Source organism: Sparus aurata, chromosome 1 (assembly GCF_900880675.1).
Source record: "Sparus aurata chromosome 1, fSpaAur1.1, whole genome shotgun sequence".
Lineage (NCBI taxonomy): Eukaryota > Metazoa > Chordata > Actinopteri > Spariformes > Sparidae > Sparus > Sparus aurata.
In genome coordinates this window covers 23121671-23135198 of record NC_044187.1, presented here as the reverse complement: position 1 = coordinate 23135198, position 13528 = coordinate 23121671, and the positions used below count along the sequence as shown (strand labels likewise).

At 40.7% G+C, this 13528-nt stretch overlaps 1 protein-coding gene across 1 annotated transcript in view; it reads left to right on the top strand.

Annotated features, from left to right (window-relative positions):
* The window catches only part of usp43a (ubiquitin specific peptidase 43a), a 132549-nt gene that overhangs the window by 61988 nt on the left and 57033 nt on the right, over positions 1-13528 (top strand). The window contains exons 5-6 of the mRNA XM_030417296.1: positions 987-1122; positions 3959-4106. Of these exons, the coding sequence (XP_030273156.1) occupies positions 987-1122; positions 3959-4106 (284 nt within the window). The remainder of the gene's footprint in view (positions 1-986; positions 1123-3958; positions 4107-13528) is intronic.

Below are 13528 nucleotides of genomic sequence, written 5' to 3'. Positions count from 1 at the left end.
GATGGGAAACAGGAAGTGGAGGTGTCAGCGATTACACAGTCTTCATCCCAGATGAGGAGTCTTGACCTTACTCTCTCTCTCCCTGCTCTCTATTCCTCAATACTTTGACTCTGTTTTTTTCTTTCTCCTCCATCTTGCTCTGCTTTCTGTTCTCTCATCTTCCCAACAAACTCCATCCTTTGTCACAGATCCAATCGTTTATTTATTATATCTCCCTCCTGTGCTTCCATCATTTTCAACCCTGCATCCCTTACAAGAGGTGTTCAGAATCCTGTGAATCAGGCATGTCCCAGCACACAGCGGCTTCCAGCGGGACCGTCACCAATGTGCTGGTTCAACTCGTCATGCCCAGTCACGCATAAATTTACATGCACGCATACACACACACACACACACGAGGGAAAAGGAAATCTGAAAAAAAGTTAATTCACTTCGGATATTGAGTCAGACACAGACAAATCAGATGTGTTTATGCTCATGAAATTAGATTTTGTACAACAGTATTGTCAGAGGAAATCTCGTCCCCCAACCTTATTAGCCATTAAACAGCTCGGCAGCACATTTCAAAGTCTCATTTTATTGAATGTTTTGTTTCGCTGTGTAGCAGCTGAAACACATCAAGACTCAGCCGTGCTCAATACACATCTCCAACAAACTGACAACATGATTTCTGTTGCCTCTGGCGTCCCCCTGAATTCTGCACAGTTGCATTATTCTCTCTCTTTTTTGGGGTTTTCGGTTGTGTGTGTGTGTGGGTCTGCGTACAAATATGTAAATAACTCAGTATGCCAGGTGTGTGTTTGGAATCTGTAATAATGTAAACATACAAATCAGAATTGCAAAACAATTTGGCACTTTGCTGGAGCATGCCATGTTCCTTCCTCTGCTCTGTCTTCCTACCCCCTCCCTCCCCTTAAACACACACAGAAACACACGCGTGCACACATTCTCAACTACCCCCCCCTTTCCTCTGATTTGCTCCGCAGGTCGATGTGCGTGACGCTGGTGTTCAGTACTAAGGGTCAGAGGTACCTGCGAGTGGGGCTGGCTGTACCTCTCTTTGGTTCCCTGTCCTGTCTAAGAGCCATGGTGGCAGAGGAGGGAAACATCTCCCCGGACCAGGTACTCACACATGTGCACACAAGGGGATTGGCACCAGAGTTCCCCCCCCCCCCCCCCTGTAGAATTAATTTCGACATATGTTAAATAATAAAAAACACTGAAACATTTAAATTGTTTGAACCAAAGACGATCCACTAAAATAAAAGGAAGATCGCTGTAGTTCGTAACAATAACTGTCTCCCATTTAGCTGAACCGTCTCCAGGACCCTCCACATGACCTTCACTTATGCGACACTATATTCAAAATACTGATGATTATTTGTGTTAATATATCGTAAAAGTACCAATAGTCATCCTACACATGGTTGCCTTATAGATATCAAGGTATTCTGATATTTGATTTTGCCACCCAGTCCAGTGTATGAAGTGTTGTTGAGGACATTTCAAAATATGGAGATATATATCTTAGACGGCACCCGAGTTCTGGATCATTTTTTACATTAAGTATCTTTGCGTTTTAAACCTCACAGGCAATTTAAAGACGCCCCCCCTCGGCTTTAAAATTCTGATGAGGGTTGGGTAATCCACCTGACTGGAACGGAACCACTGTTTCCTGCTACTGTATTGATGCGTTACAAGGTCCTGTGTATTATTACCTCAGCCGTTTATCTGAAAGTGACAACAAAGTAGAATCCACACGGTCAGTTACTGAATGATGTAGATTAAAGTTCAACCAGGAAGTGACTCTGCCGGATCTGCATGAAGTGCATAACAAACCCTCTAGAACCTTGAATCCTGATTTAGACGTTTTACAACACACGGTCGAGGTAAACATTATTTTGTGGTCTCGACGATATGGTTCAGCTGAAACAGATAAAAACAAGAAGAAACAGAATTCTCTATTAAAGCAGGGTAACACTTGAATGAATGCACACACTTAGCTGAAATGTCAGTGGCAAGGGAAAGGGTAAGGGAAAAGGTTCCAGAGGCGTGGGTTCATCAATCTTTAACCTGCTCCACAACAGATGATGAAAACGGCTTGATTTACTAAACCTGCATAGAATGGATTAGCAAAGGCCCCAATGTCCCATGAAATCCTTTTTTTATGGTTCATGGATGCACTGTTCCTCTATCTGTTGATATATACAACAAATAAATCTGGTTCTCTGAGTCGATCAACTGCCTTTAAAAGTTTGCTTACGTAGTGTTGCTTTAACTGGCCAACTTTATCCACACACACACTGGCTTTCCTCGCCTATCTCCGCTTCTCCCTCTCTTTCTCGCTCTTGTTTGAATTTATCTAGAATTATATGCAAATATCCGTTCACACTGTGATTGTAGATAGATAGATAAGACAATTAGACTGCGGTCAATTACCAGCGGACAGATGAGGAAGTCTTGGCCCAGATATCTGCTATCCGAATACCTGCCGGTTACACAGGAAGCCCTGAAACATCGGCTTTTGTCCTCAGAGGCTAAAATCTTCATCAGAGAGCCGCCGACGGCTTCAGAGTTCAGAAGAGAATGAGATGAGTGATATCTCCCCTGTCTTCTCTGTATCTGCCTCGAACAAAGTTTTGACTTTGTGTCAGTGCTGATGCATCACATGTCTTCCCTTTAAGATCAATGAATTCAGGCATCTTTTTCAAAAAATCGAGAAAAAACATGAATTAGGTGTGAATTTCTTTTTTTTTTTATGCAGTAACATGAACAATATTTTGGAAGAGGGAGCCTTTAGCATTCTCGTATAACTTCAGTCTCCAGTTCAATAGTTTTGCAAACTAGCCGAAGATTAATTTCCATTTCTCTGGTTTCTTGATTAGGAAATTCATTTCAGTTATCAGGGGATGTTTTCATTTAGCTCATCTCCTGCAAACTCATCTGAGCGAGGTGTTCTCACTCAGGACACGCTGTGCTGGGGTGGAGACACTGCGCTTAATTAGCATCTCCCACTCTCTTCTGTTGGTTATTGTGCACACACAGAGTCTGTCATAACTTCAGGAAGCTGCTGCTTGTTTTGTTCTTTTTATCTGTAACAATTTGTGAGATGTAACCCAAAACATCATAACGATTTTATGTGTTGAAAACTTGTATGTTGAAGTAAACATGTATGAAAACGCTGTGATCCTGCCCTCCCACTGAAGTTACATTGTGCAGAAACAAGACACTGTACCATCAACATGATTTTGAAGCTGATGTTTTAAGGTAAAAAAGGGACATGATTAAATTAATTTAACGGGACAACCTGAGTGTTTTCGGTGGTCATAAAACGCAATTAATAACTAGAACAATTCTCAGTCTGCCATTTAAATGCTCGCAGGCACAAAAACAATCAGCATGGCTCCTCATTTAATACATTTTTTTTTCTTTCTTGACATTCAGCTGTAAAATACACTTCTGTGGCAGTTATAAAAATTACGACACTCCAAAATGAAATGTATCCTTAATTTCATTTCCTTCGCAGATATTCAAGATTTGATGCATTTCAGTCGCCAGGTTGTGGCGTCTGATCTTTTGCTAGTTTGATAAATCTCTTTTACAAGCCATTTCATATTTCTATGAGATTAAAAGCAGCAAAGTTTAGGGTTCACTTTGAGTTCTGTGACTACAAATGTATGAAGTTTTATTTCCTCAGTACAGCATTATTTCTGTGAGACCTACATGCACAAGTTATCACAGAGAGTCAGTTCTGGTAGCAGTGTTTCTTTCTGTTGGTGTTTTTTCCTTTTTAGTTGCATTTCAATTAGATTTTTCCCCTCTTGGTGGGGGATTTAGTTTTGCAGCACATAGATAAAAACAAAAAAACAAAAAAATCTGGTTCAGCTCTGTGAGGATTGCTTGAGGTGCGTCTGCAGGCACAACAGTTCACATTCCCTCTCATGCTCTGTCTCTCCAGGTCATCCTATCGGAGCTGTACTCCACGGGTTTCCAGCGTTCCTTTGCAGATGATGACGACTTGACGGCAATTGCCGATAGTGACGTCATCTATGCCTTTCAGGCTCCTCCCCTCTATGGTCGTGGAGGCTCCAACGCACCGCACTCAGGTAACCACTGTGACGAGATGTGCATTGAAGACGATGCTGACTTCCCACACACATGTGATTTTTTGAATTTTTTTTTTCCCCGTTTCCACATTTTTTCCTCCCAAGCCTCCCTCCTATTCTTGATGAACTTTTATTCACACCAATTCGCACACCATTTCCCACTCTCAGTGAGCCCTTACGTTTCATTAACGGCATTTTTCACAGGCAGACATATCGCAGCGGTGAGGAGAGGAGCAGTGTCGACAGTGTGCTTCGTATTCTTCGTTTCATTCTGTTTCTTCATGCATACCAAACAAATTAGATTAAATGCCATGTCTGAATGCCAGCCTGGTGCATCGCATTGTTCCAAACAAAAAGTTTGCATGAGGCACGTCTCGCTGGGACGAGCTCCCTACGAATGATTAATTTATTTAGAACCCTGAGAAGTTGTCAGATTGTCACTCCGGTCCCGAAGGAAAACAGCGACAGAAGAGCTCCGTCTCCTCGCACTCATGGAGCCGAGATACAGGTATGAGGTTTAGTCAGCCTTACATCATCACCGACCCTTTTAAAAAACCTTTCAGTCTGTGCAAGACACTGCCGAATGTACTATTGACATGAGAATGAGGGTGAGAATAATGACACACGAACACACACATGCTGCGATTGAAAGCAGAACGGCTGACTTCATGTTCTCTGGGGCTCCTTTGAGATGTGCACCTCACTCCGTCATCTTGTTTTTGAAGGAAAACTGTTTTTGTATGAAACAGTACAATACAGGTCCATAACTCTCCCTACATCACTCAATGCGACGCATTCAGACTGGGGGTGTGGAGTTTGAATACGTTGGTGTTCTCTAATGAAAAGATACTTTTGGCTGCATCGTCTGAAGTGTGTCTGCGGCCTTGATTAATCCTGCGACCTAAAAGTCAGGATAACACGAGCTCTGCTGCTTTGACTTTGGCTATTCTTTTTAAATATGTCTCCGGTGAGTGCGATACTGAATGGCCGTGCTGTACTTGCCATTTAAATGTGAGTCTTGCGCTGTCTACCTCCCTCTGCATAGGAATAAATGTCACCTATAGGCCCAATTAAGATATCTAATGCACCAAAGGGGTTCTATTAGTTGTGTAACAGGGTATCTGCAGGGCTTGAAAAGTTGACTTCATTTTTCTCACAAAAGACTGAACTCACTGAATTTACAAAAAGTCTTAACATTTTCCCCTCCGAACTGCAAGCGGTACCTTTAGTGTTTGCTGGATGACTGCTATTCTAAAAGTCTGATGGTAACTTTACCATCAGCAGCATCAAGCCTGCAGCTTGTGTGGCCTGCCCTCTTCCAGGTCAACATGGTGGACAGGAGGTCGTCTGGCTCGGGCTCCACTTGGTGATGCCTCGTCCTGCTCGGTCGTCTCCTGGTTCCACTAACGTTGCATAACTTGTATCAGATCTTCTGTTGATGTACCTTGTAAACTGTGAATGGTTGCTCTTTTCTGTACACGCAACATCTTTTGCATGTCTGTCCATCCTGGAAGAGGGATCCCTCCTCTGTGGCTCTTCCTGAGGTTTCTTCCATTGTTTTTTTTTTACCCTGTTAAAAGGTATTTTTTCCATCAACATGTGAAGTTTTTCCTCACTTGAATCGAGGGTCTAAGGACAGGGGATGTTGTTCACTGTACAGATTGTAAAGCCCACTGAGGTAATGTGATTGTGATTTTGGGCTATATAAATAAAATTTGATTTGATGATTTGATTCGCAGCCAACACTGTTACTGTTGTTAACTGTTACAGCAGCTCAGAAGCTCTTTGACTCATTTGTCCAAGGGAAACAAAAAGACAAACCTCCAGTGAGCAACCTACACACTGAATTTGACAAGTTATACAAACCCATTTAGACGGTCTTTAGCGGAAAACAAGATCCATCTGCACTATTTTACCATTACATCCTCTGGGGTTTAGCACCAGATGTCTGAAAGGGGCTTAATTGAGCCATATTAGCTTTGTAGGTGGGAGGTCTTGATAGGGATGTCCGCAGGTTGCCAGTTAGGCATGTTGCCGTCGTCCTTTTGTCCCCCACTAGTGCTGAACAAAGCCTTTATGGGGGTTTATGTTATCCCAGATGAAGAATGACATCAATAATTAACATAATCTACTCAAGTGCTCATGAAAAATTAAGACTCTTCACTTTCTCAACAGGAGGCTTTTTTTCTATTCTCACCTCACACGGTAGAAACGGAGTGGCAGTGCAGAGCGAGGGAGCAGACGCAGACACAATATGATTGCATTCGCAGAAACACACGTGCTTACACAGGCATGCATGAGCGAACATACACACACACACATAACAACGCACGCACGCACACATCCACCGTGTAAGTCAAGTAGGTAATGAATCCATTAGAATGACTCTGGAGAGTCTCATAAATACGCACAGTCTCAAGAGGAAACCTTACACAGAGCACTCACACTCACACACACACACACAAGAAATGTACTTGTAATGAATCACACTTAAGCGCTCACTGGTAAATGTGACTTCCTTTCTTGTGAGTAATCTGATGAAAATGATGAATGGTCCTTACCTTCGGAATAATTCATAGGATCACAGCAGACCAGATTCCAGGATATCATAACTCCATTCAGCGGGATTTATGTCATGTTCTGGAGAGTGTAGCACGTAAATTTACACAAGCGTTACTGATGAGACCTCAGCGTGGCATTATGGAGATAAAAGATGATGCATGGCAGGATTTTTCTGCATAATTTATTCTCAGTTGTTTGAAACTACGTAGAGGCCACGTCATAGGGAATGTTTTTACATAATTTCAGATTTCACGGTCCCACACTTTATGGGAAAATACACCATGCTTTTATGCATTTTTTGTTTGACTGTTCAGTTTTCGGTGTATAATTACTGTTTGAATTTCTTCATCTGGTGAAAAATACTACACAGTTCCAATGTTTTAAACTTTTTGGTCGCTCGTATAAACTGGCAGAGATTAAACACAATATGCCACGAAGGAAATGGGAAGTGATTACTCGCAAGCAAAGAACCCGATCACTGCTTTTGTATATTAGGGGGAAGTTGTTTGATTCGGTCCTCGTCACATGTGTCGGGTAGCGCAGACGTCTCTTCCTGCAACTAAACAAACCCTTCAGCTGCGGTATTACTACCGTCCATCATGTAGTTTGTTTTTTGCAGCGTCTGTTAGAAAAGTAGAGATGGCTGCTGCAGTGACGGATGACTGTATGGAAAGCCTGTAGAAGTGGAAATGTAACGAAAAGCCCTCCGCTTACCAGATGAAATCCTGTGTTTAGTTTTCCTAAAAATATATGTGATATGTTGCCATAGAAACAGACATTGATGATCTTTATTTTGATTCGTTATTTCTAATTACTTTCTGCTTCATAATTCTTCATGAGAAACAACCTGTATGTCTTTGCGCTTTCACAGAATGAGGCCAAAAAAATCAGCAACGTTCTTTTCTTTGTGCTGATTGGAAACGCTCAAGTTTTCATCTGTCAGCAGTGGTAAATGTGCATCATGTTGGAATAGGTAGCGTGTCTCTCAGTTGTTGACTTCATATTAATATAAAAATATTTTATTAACTCCCAATTAGAGCCTGTTGATCATATACGATAAAACACACATCACCACATGATTATTACAACCCTGTAGAGGAGCGCTGTGATTTGCAGACATGATGCATAAGTCACCGGAAAGACATGTGAAGATGCTCATTTATCTCAGGTTACCATGTGCCATTCGATATTATATGGAAATTAAGTGCTGCTGATATAATTGGATTTGTTCAGCAGTTATAAGTGTCACTGAGAACAGATCTTTTCCTAAGATGATTAAACATGTCACTGAGAGTGTACTGGCTCGATGTTGAATGTTTTTGGCAGACATTCATTATTCTCTTGAGCTGATGATTATATTGTTTTAATACTTAATTTAACTATCCCAGTCCCTGAACAGAATTTTTAACAGACAGTCCACCGTAGGCTTACCACGCTAGTCGAGTTACCAGTGTTAGACTGAGTCCTGGCATATAACGCTTACATTACTTGCCCATTGCCTCTACTGTTTTTTTGCTTTTTTGAAAAAAAAAATGTTTGTCAGATAACAAACACTACAATTACAAAGCAGAGGCGTCTGCTCTGTGTAGACGCAGCAGCAGCAGCGCCACCAGCAAAGAAGCAGGAGTCAAATTACATGTAATACGCAGCAAGAGGAAGTTGACCGAGAGGACTGGGTGTCAAAGAGAAAGAGTTACCAGTTGTTTACTTCACCTTTAATTTGTCAACTCAATGATAGCGCTAAGTGCTAATCTCACTGAACACATTGCATATCCTGTCAATATCCACCTTCATAATAAAAGTCACCTGGTGTTTCAACAGTTAAATGCTTTTCATGGGAAGCTGCATCAGTAAGAAATGTTGAGTTTGCATCGGCTGTAAAATGACACAGTGCTCCACAGATAGTGAGCACCTTCTCTTGTTTAAAGACAGGTGTTAACAGTTCTTGACACAAGCTTTTTAGCGGGTGGGAAAAAAAAGATCTGCGGCAATTCTAGTCAGCAGTGTATAATGAGTCAGCTGCAAAAGAAAATGAGGGAGCTTAGAATAGAGAGCACAAATAAATGCATACAGTTATAGTAGAGGCAGTATAGAGTTTATATTATCAAGTCTTATAAGAAAAAGAAACAAGCTGGAAAATCTTTGGTAACATACTGTATGTCGTGTGTCCTTGAAAGGTTTGAATACATATATATATATATATATATATATATATATATATATATATATATGGCTACAGTGTGTTGCAAAAACACAAGTTGGACAATGTGTAATAAACTGGCAACTGAAACAGGAAATTCAGCCTCAGTGTATTCTCAGAGAGGTTCGATCAGCATTGGGCAGAGCATGTTAGTTTTCCCAGTCTAAAAGCAGACAGCAGTCACATACTGATGTCCTCGTGGGATTGTCTTTACCTCTCCGTTAAACCACCCCAGCATGACAATTTGGAACTGAGTTGAGTGGCACAACTCTGTTCAGAAGTGCTCTTCGTGCAGCATCCTCCTCAGACTGAGAGAAAGACGAGGGCTGGAAATGTGCTCTAACAGCGGATGATGACAGGCGGGATTGAAACGGGAATAAGGCCAATTACAGCACAGCAGAACTCGGACATGCAGCAGCAAGTGTAGATGATACCGTGATGGGTACATCACCACACCTCCTTGCTTGCCCTGCCACCTCCTTTTTCCTCGGTGATCCTGAAAATTGCGCTTTTGCCAGCATGATATTATTGCCACCGTAGTGGAGGATACAAAAGAGGCTGCTGCTGACACACGTGTTCTCCACAAGCAAGAGGGCTTTTCAGATTTAGGGGGATTGACCTGATTGTAAGGCCAGAATAACTGCTAACAATAGCAACAAAAGCACTAGTAGAAATAGGAGAAAAAAAAGAATCCCCTCATCAGATTTGTAAAGTCCTGCTTCAATAGGCTTCTGTGCAGTTTGCCGGTGTTGAAATAGCCATCAAAGTCTGGGATGTTTTTACTATAACTACACCTCCTGGAATGCATTTCATATTTTCCTCTACTCCCAGAAATATCTTGTCAACACCAACACACTCCTTTTCTATTTCTATTTTCTAAGATGGTGCTATTTTCAGTCTGAACAAAATGGAAGACTGGAGTCTACAGCAATGAAACTGACTCTATGAGACTATTTCTTGTGGGTTTTTTTTTTTTTTTTGTCAGCTCTATACAGCGTGCTAAACAGTTTAACGAAACAACGTTCTCCCAGGACCTTTGTGCTTCATAGAACAAGGCAAGAGAATACACTGAAACAACTAAGACGACACAGACACAAGACTGCTTAAACCCCCTATGTGCTACAATATACAGACAGTGCAAGTTGTGCACATTATCAAATCAAAAAATCACTTCAAATTCAAATGATCAAATTAAAAATATTCCCGGCATATCTATATCGGCATATATGTTTGTACCGTATTCACTGATCCGAAAACGTTTTTTAAGATTATATTGCAGAATATAACACTTGGGTAACTTTATGCCCATTGTTGTGGAATTATAAGATATCCTGTCTCTGGTACAAATATTTCTCACAAGTTTTTGATGGCTGCATTTGAGGAATCATTGCAAATATGTGTATATCGACCAGTATATCGTTGGCTCTAGTATAAGCAGCACAATAATGTGAAAAGTTACAAAAGATAAATGTAATGCAATCAGTGTAGTAGTTAAGAATTGCTGCAAACACTGCTAAACATGCTTACAGTGACAACATGCTGGTTGGAAGCAGGGTAAGTGAATGTACCAGGTTCACCATCTTCAACATGTGAGCATGCTATTATTGGCTAATCCCTAATATTGGATACATTTTAGATTTCTAGTAGCTCTAAGGAAGAAGTCAGGGGGTCACCAAAGTTGTGTCAGTTTACCCTGAGAGCAACATGGATCTCTGAACCAGATCTCACAGCACTCACACAAAAGTTGTTGTGATATTTCGACCAAAACTTAAAAATGTACCTCTTCTTATGCCTGGAAATGTATGTAAAACTATCCTAAAAGTCTAGGCCAAGGTGAATTTAAAGCTGTTGTTGAATCTGGAATACAGGCATGATTTTGGGCTCTTTTGAAAGGGTATTAGCTCATTTTTGTTCCCAAACTATCACAAGCTCTGTAAGTTCTTCTGCCATTGAGTTTGAACACACTGAATTATTTATTCATTTTTCTCGCCAATTTTTCTCAATGCAAAAAATAAGCCTGCAGAAGAACTGCCCCGATTTGCTGGAAACAGAACATCTCCACATCATGTAGTCTGACATGGTCCAAGTTTTAATAACAGTGTCACTGAAAATGGAGACATCTGGGCAATTGTATATATATCTTTACCCATGAATGTGTCTAAAAACTAAACACACCAGCTGCAGAGGCAGTATTCTGTAATTTATATTAGGTTCTCGGCATATAAAAAGTCTAAATGGCTTGTACTGGCTGCTGATTCTTCCTTTACACAACTGTTTCATGAGTGTGATAATGGGAAAAGGGAAAACAGGGAGGAGGAGGGTGAAGGTAATACCTTGGGGTCCAGGCATAGTGTTGAGTAAAGTACATGTCATATTTGAAGCCAGTCCTGCTGAAGAGGGTTAGCTGCATCCTGGAAATTCCTCTCCTGTCATTACCTGTGGTGTGTTTCAGTGTATGGCAGCCGGACCTTCCCGACTTTAACAGGAAGTGCTGTCGGGGATGTTGAATCAATGCCGCTCCCAGGTACAATAATGAGGTTTCGCGTTTAGAGGAAGTGGCAGCGGGAGGTCTCATGATGGAAAACACTGAAAAATCAATTAGGTCCAAAGCGCCACAATAGCATCCTATTTCAGCCTCAACAATCCAGGCAATTTGCACATAAATTGAGTGATAATGCTGCACAAAGAAAAAGACTTCCCGCTGAATGAAAGCTCAGGGAAGCTTAGCGTGCTAACTTTGTGTGATGTTCACTTGGTGCCCTTGAATTTAAAAAAAGTAAAGTCCAGGCTCAGCCACGTGTTTCGGGGATAATGGAGAAGTCAATCAAGATTTGAGCAGAGTGGGTTGTGAGGGTCGCCTGCACACGGAGAGGCCAACCGGGCCAAATGAGAGAGAACGAGTGTGAGTATTTGTGTGTGTGTGTATGTGTTGTTTGTATGTACAGAAAAAAAGTAAATTCTGAGGGGAAAGTGGTAGAAAGAGTCATTTCTATATGGAGATTAAGAGATTTGTTTTGATTTGACTCGCATCTACATTCTGAAATAGATGCAGTTAAGTCTCCCTTTCACACACTTTATGGCGTGGCTCCAAGTACAGCGCTGTCCTGCAGGTTACTGAGTGTTCAGGTGCTGTCATGCCGGAGATGGGACCAAGTCACATATATGCAAGTCTCAAGTAAGTCTCAAGTCTTAACCTTCAAGTCTCAAGTAAGTCTCAAGTCTTAACCTTCAAGTCTCAAGTAAGTCCCGAGTCATTTTTTCTTGAGCAAGTCAAGTCAAGTCACAGGTTATATCAAGTCGAGTCAAGTCAAGTCCTGTACTAGGTCAAGTCAAGTCCAAGTCAAGTCACCTTATTATTGCAATTTAACCGGCAGAATCTGATCTTAATGAAGTTAAAAGACAAGATATAAGTAACTGTCAGTAAAAATCAATGGCCAATGTGTCCAAAAAAATGACAATACTTTGAATTTGCATTGTAATTACTGATATTCAGTAAAATACATAATGGAATCAGACAAAACAGAAATTTACATTTACTCAGCTGTTAACCCAAATCAACTACATATGCTGTTTTTTAACTAGGGGTTACTTCATTTTAAAATACTATTTATTTCATGTACTGTTTGAACATATGTATTCCATTTTTAAATTATATTTACTTACTTTGCTAAGTTTTAAAACCATATTTGTGTCATGATCTGTTTTTAAGCAGCATCTACTTTATTTACTAGTGTTTTAGCTTATAGTAATTACTCAATTTTAAGACAATTGCTTCATTTAGTCCATCTCAAACAGTATTCATTCAACTTCGCAACCTTAGTTACTACTACTACTACTACGTTTAGGTGACTTCATCGCTCCGGTCGGAAGGTTCGCTCACGTTGTCTGGGGTTGATGTTGGCAAATTAAAAACAAGAAGTTCCACCAAACCGACCCTTCCCACCCCTACCTCTGTATCATATCAAGCTAAAGTTAGCTAACTACCGACTAGGCTAACAGGATAATATTAGCTAATTGACAAGCACTTACTGGGCAGAATGGCTCTTCAAATGACGAACAAAGTTTGAAGTTGTCGCTTGGCTGTCCGAGATGTTTATGTCGCATGTCTTGCACTGTGCTGTGCGTCTTTTGCCGTCAAAATGGTAATTTCGAAAGCCGAAGACGATGACTCTCGGCACCCCTCCCGCTGCCATGTTGGGCAGACACATCCTTCAATCAGCCACTTACAGTGAAGGTATTACTTCTGCGCAAGTGAACACACAGAAATCACACTCGTTTTTTGGAATATCTGTGGTCAGTTCTACATGTTCTACATGAACTAGTTCAAAGTTCAGTACACACATTTTAAAATGAACTAGTTCAGTTCATAGTTCATAATTCAACATTTTGAACTAAGTTCACAGTTCCAAAAATGAACTAGTTCATAGTTGTTGTTTTTTTTTCAATATGTTGCTGCGAGCTATTATTTTTCACAATTATTGCCACATCCCATATAGAACCACACACACCAATTATTGTATCAGTTTAACATTGAAAATGCAGGTCACTGACAATATACTGCAAAACTAGGTTGATCTATATTTAAATTTAACATTTAGATTTATATTTAACATTTAGATTTATATTTAACATTTAGATTTAACATTTACATTTAGATTTT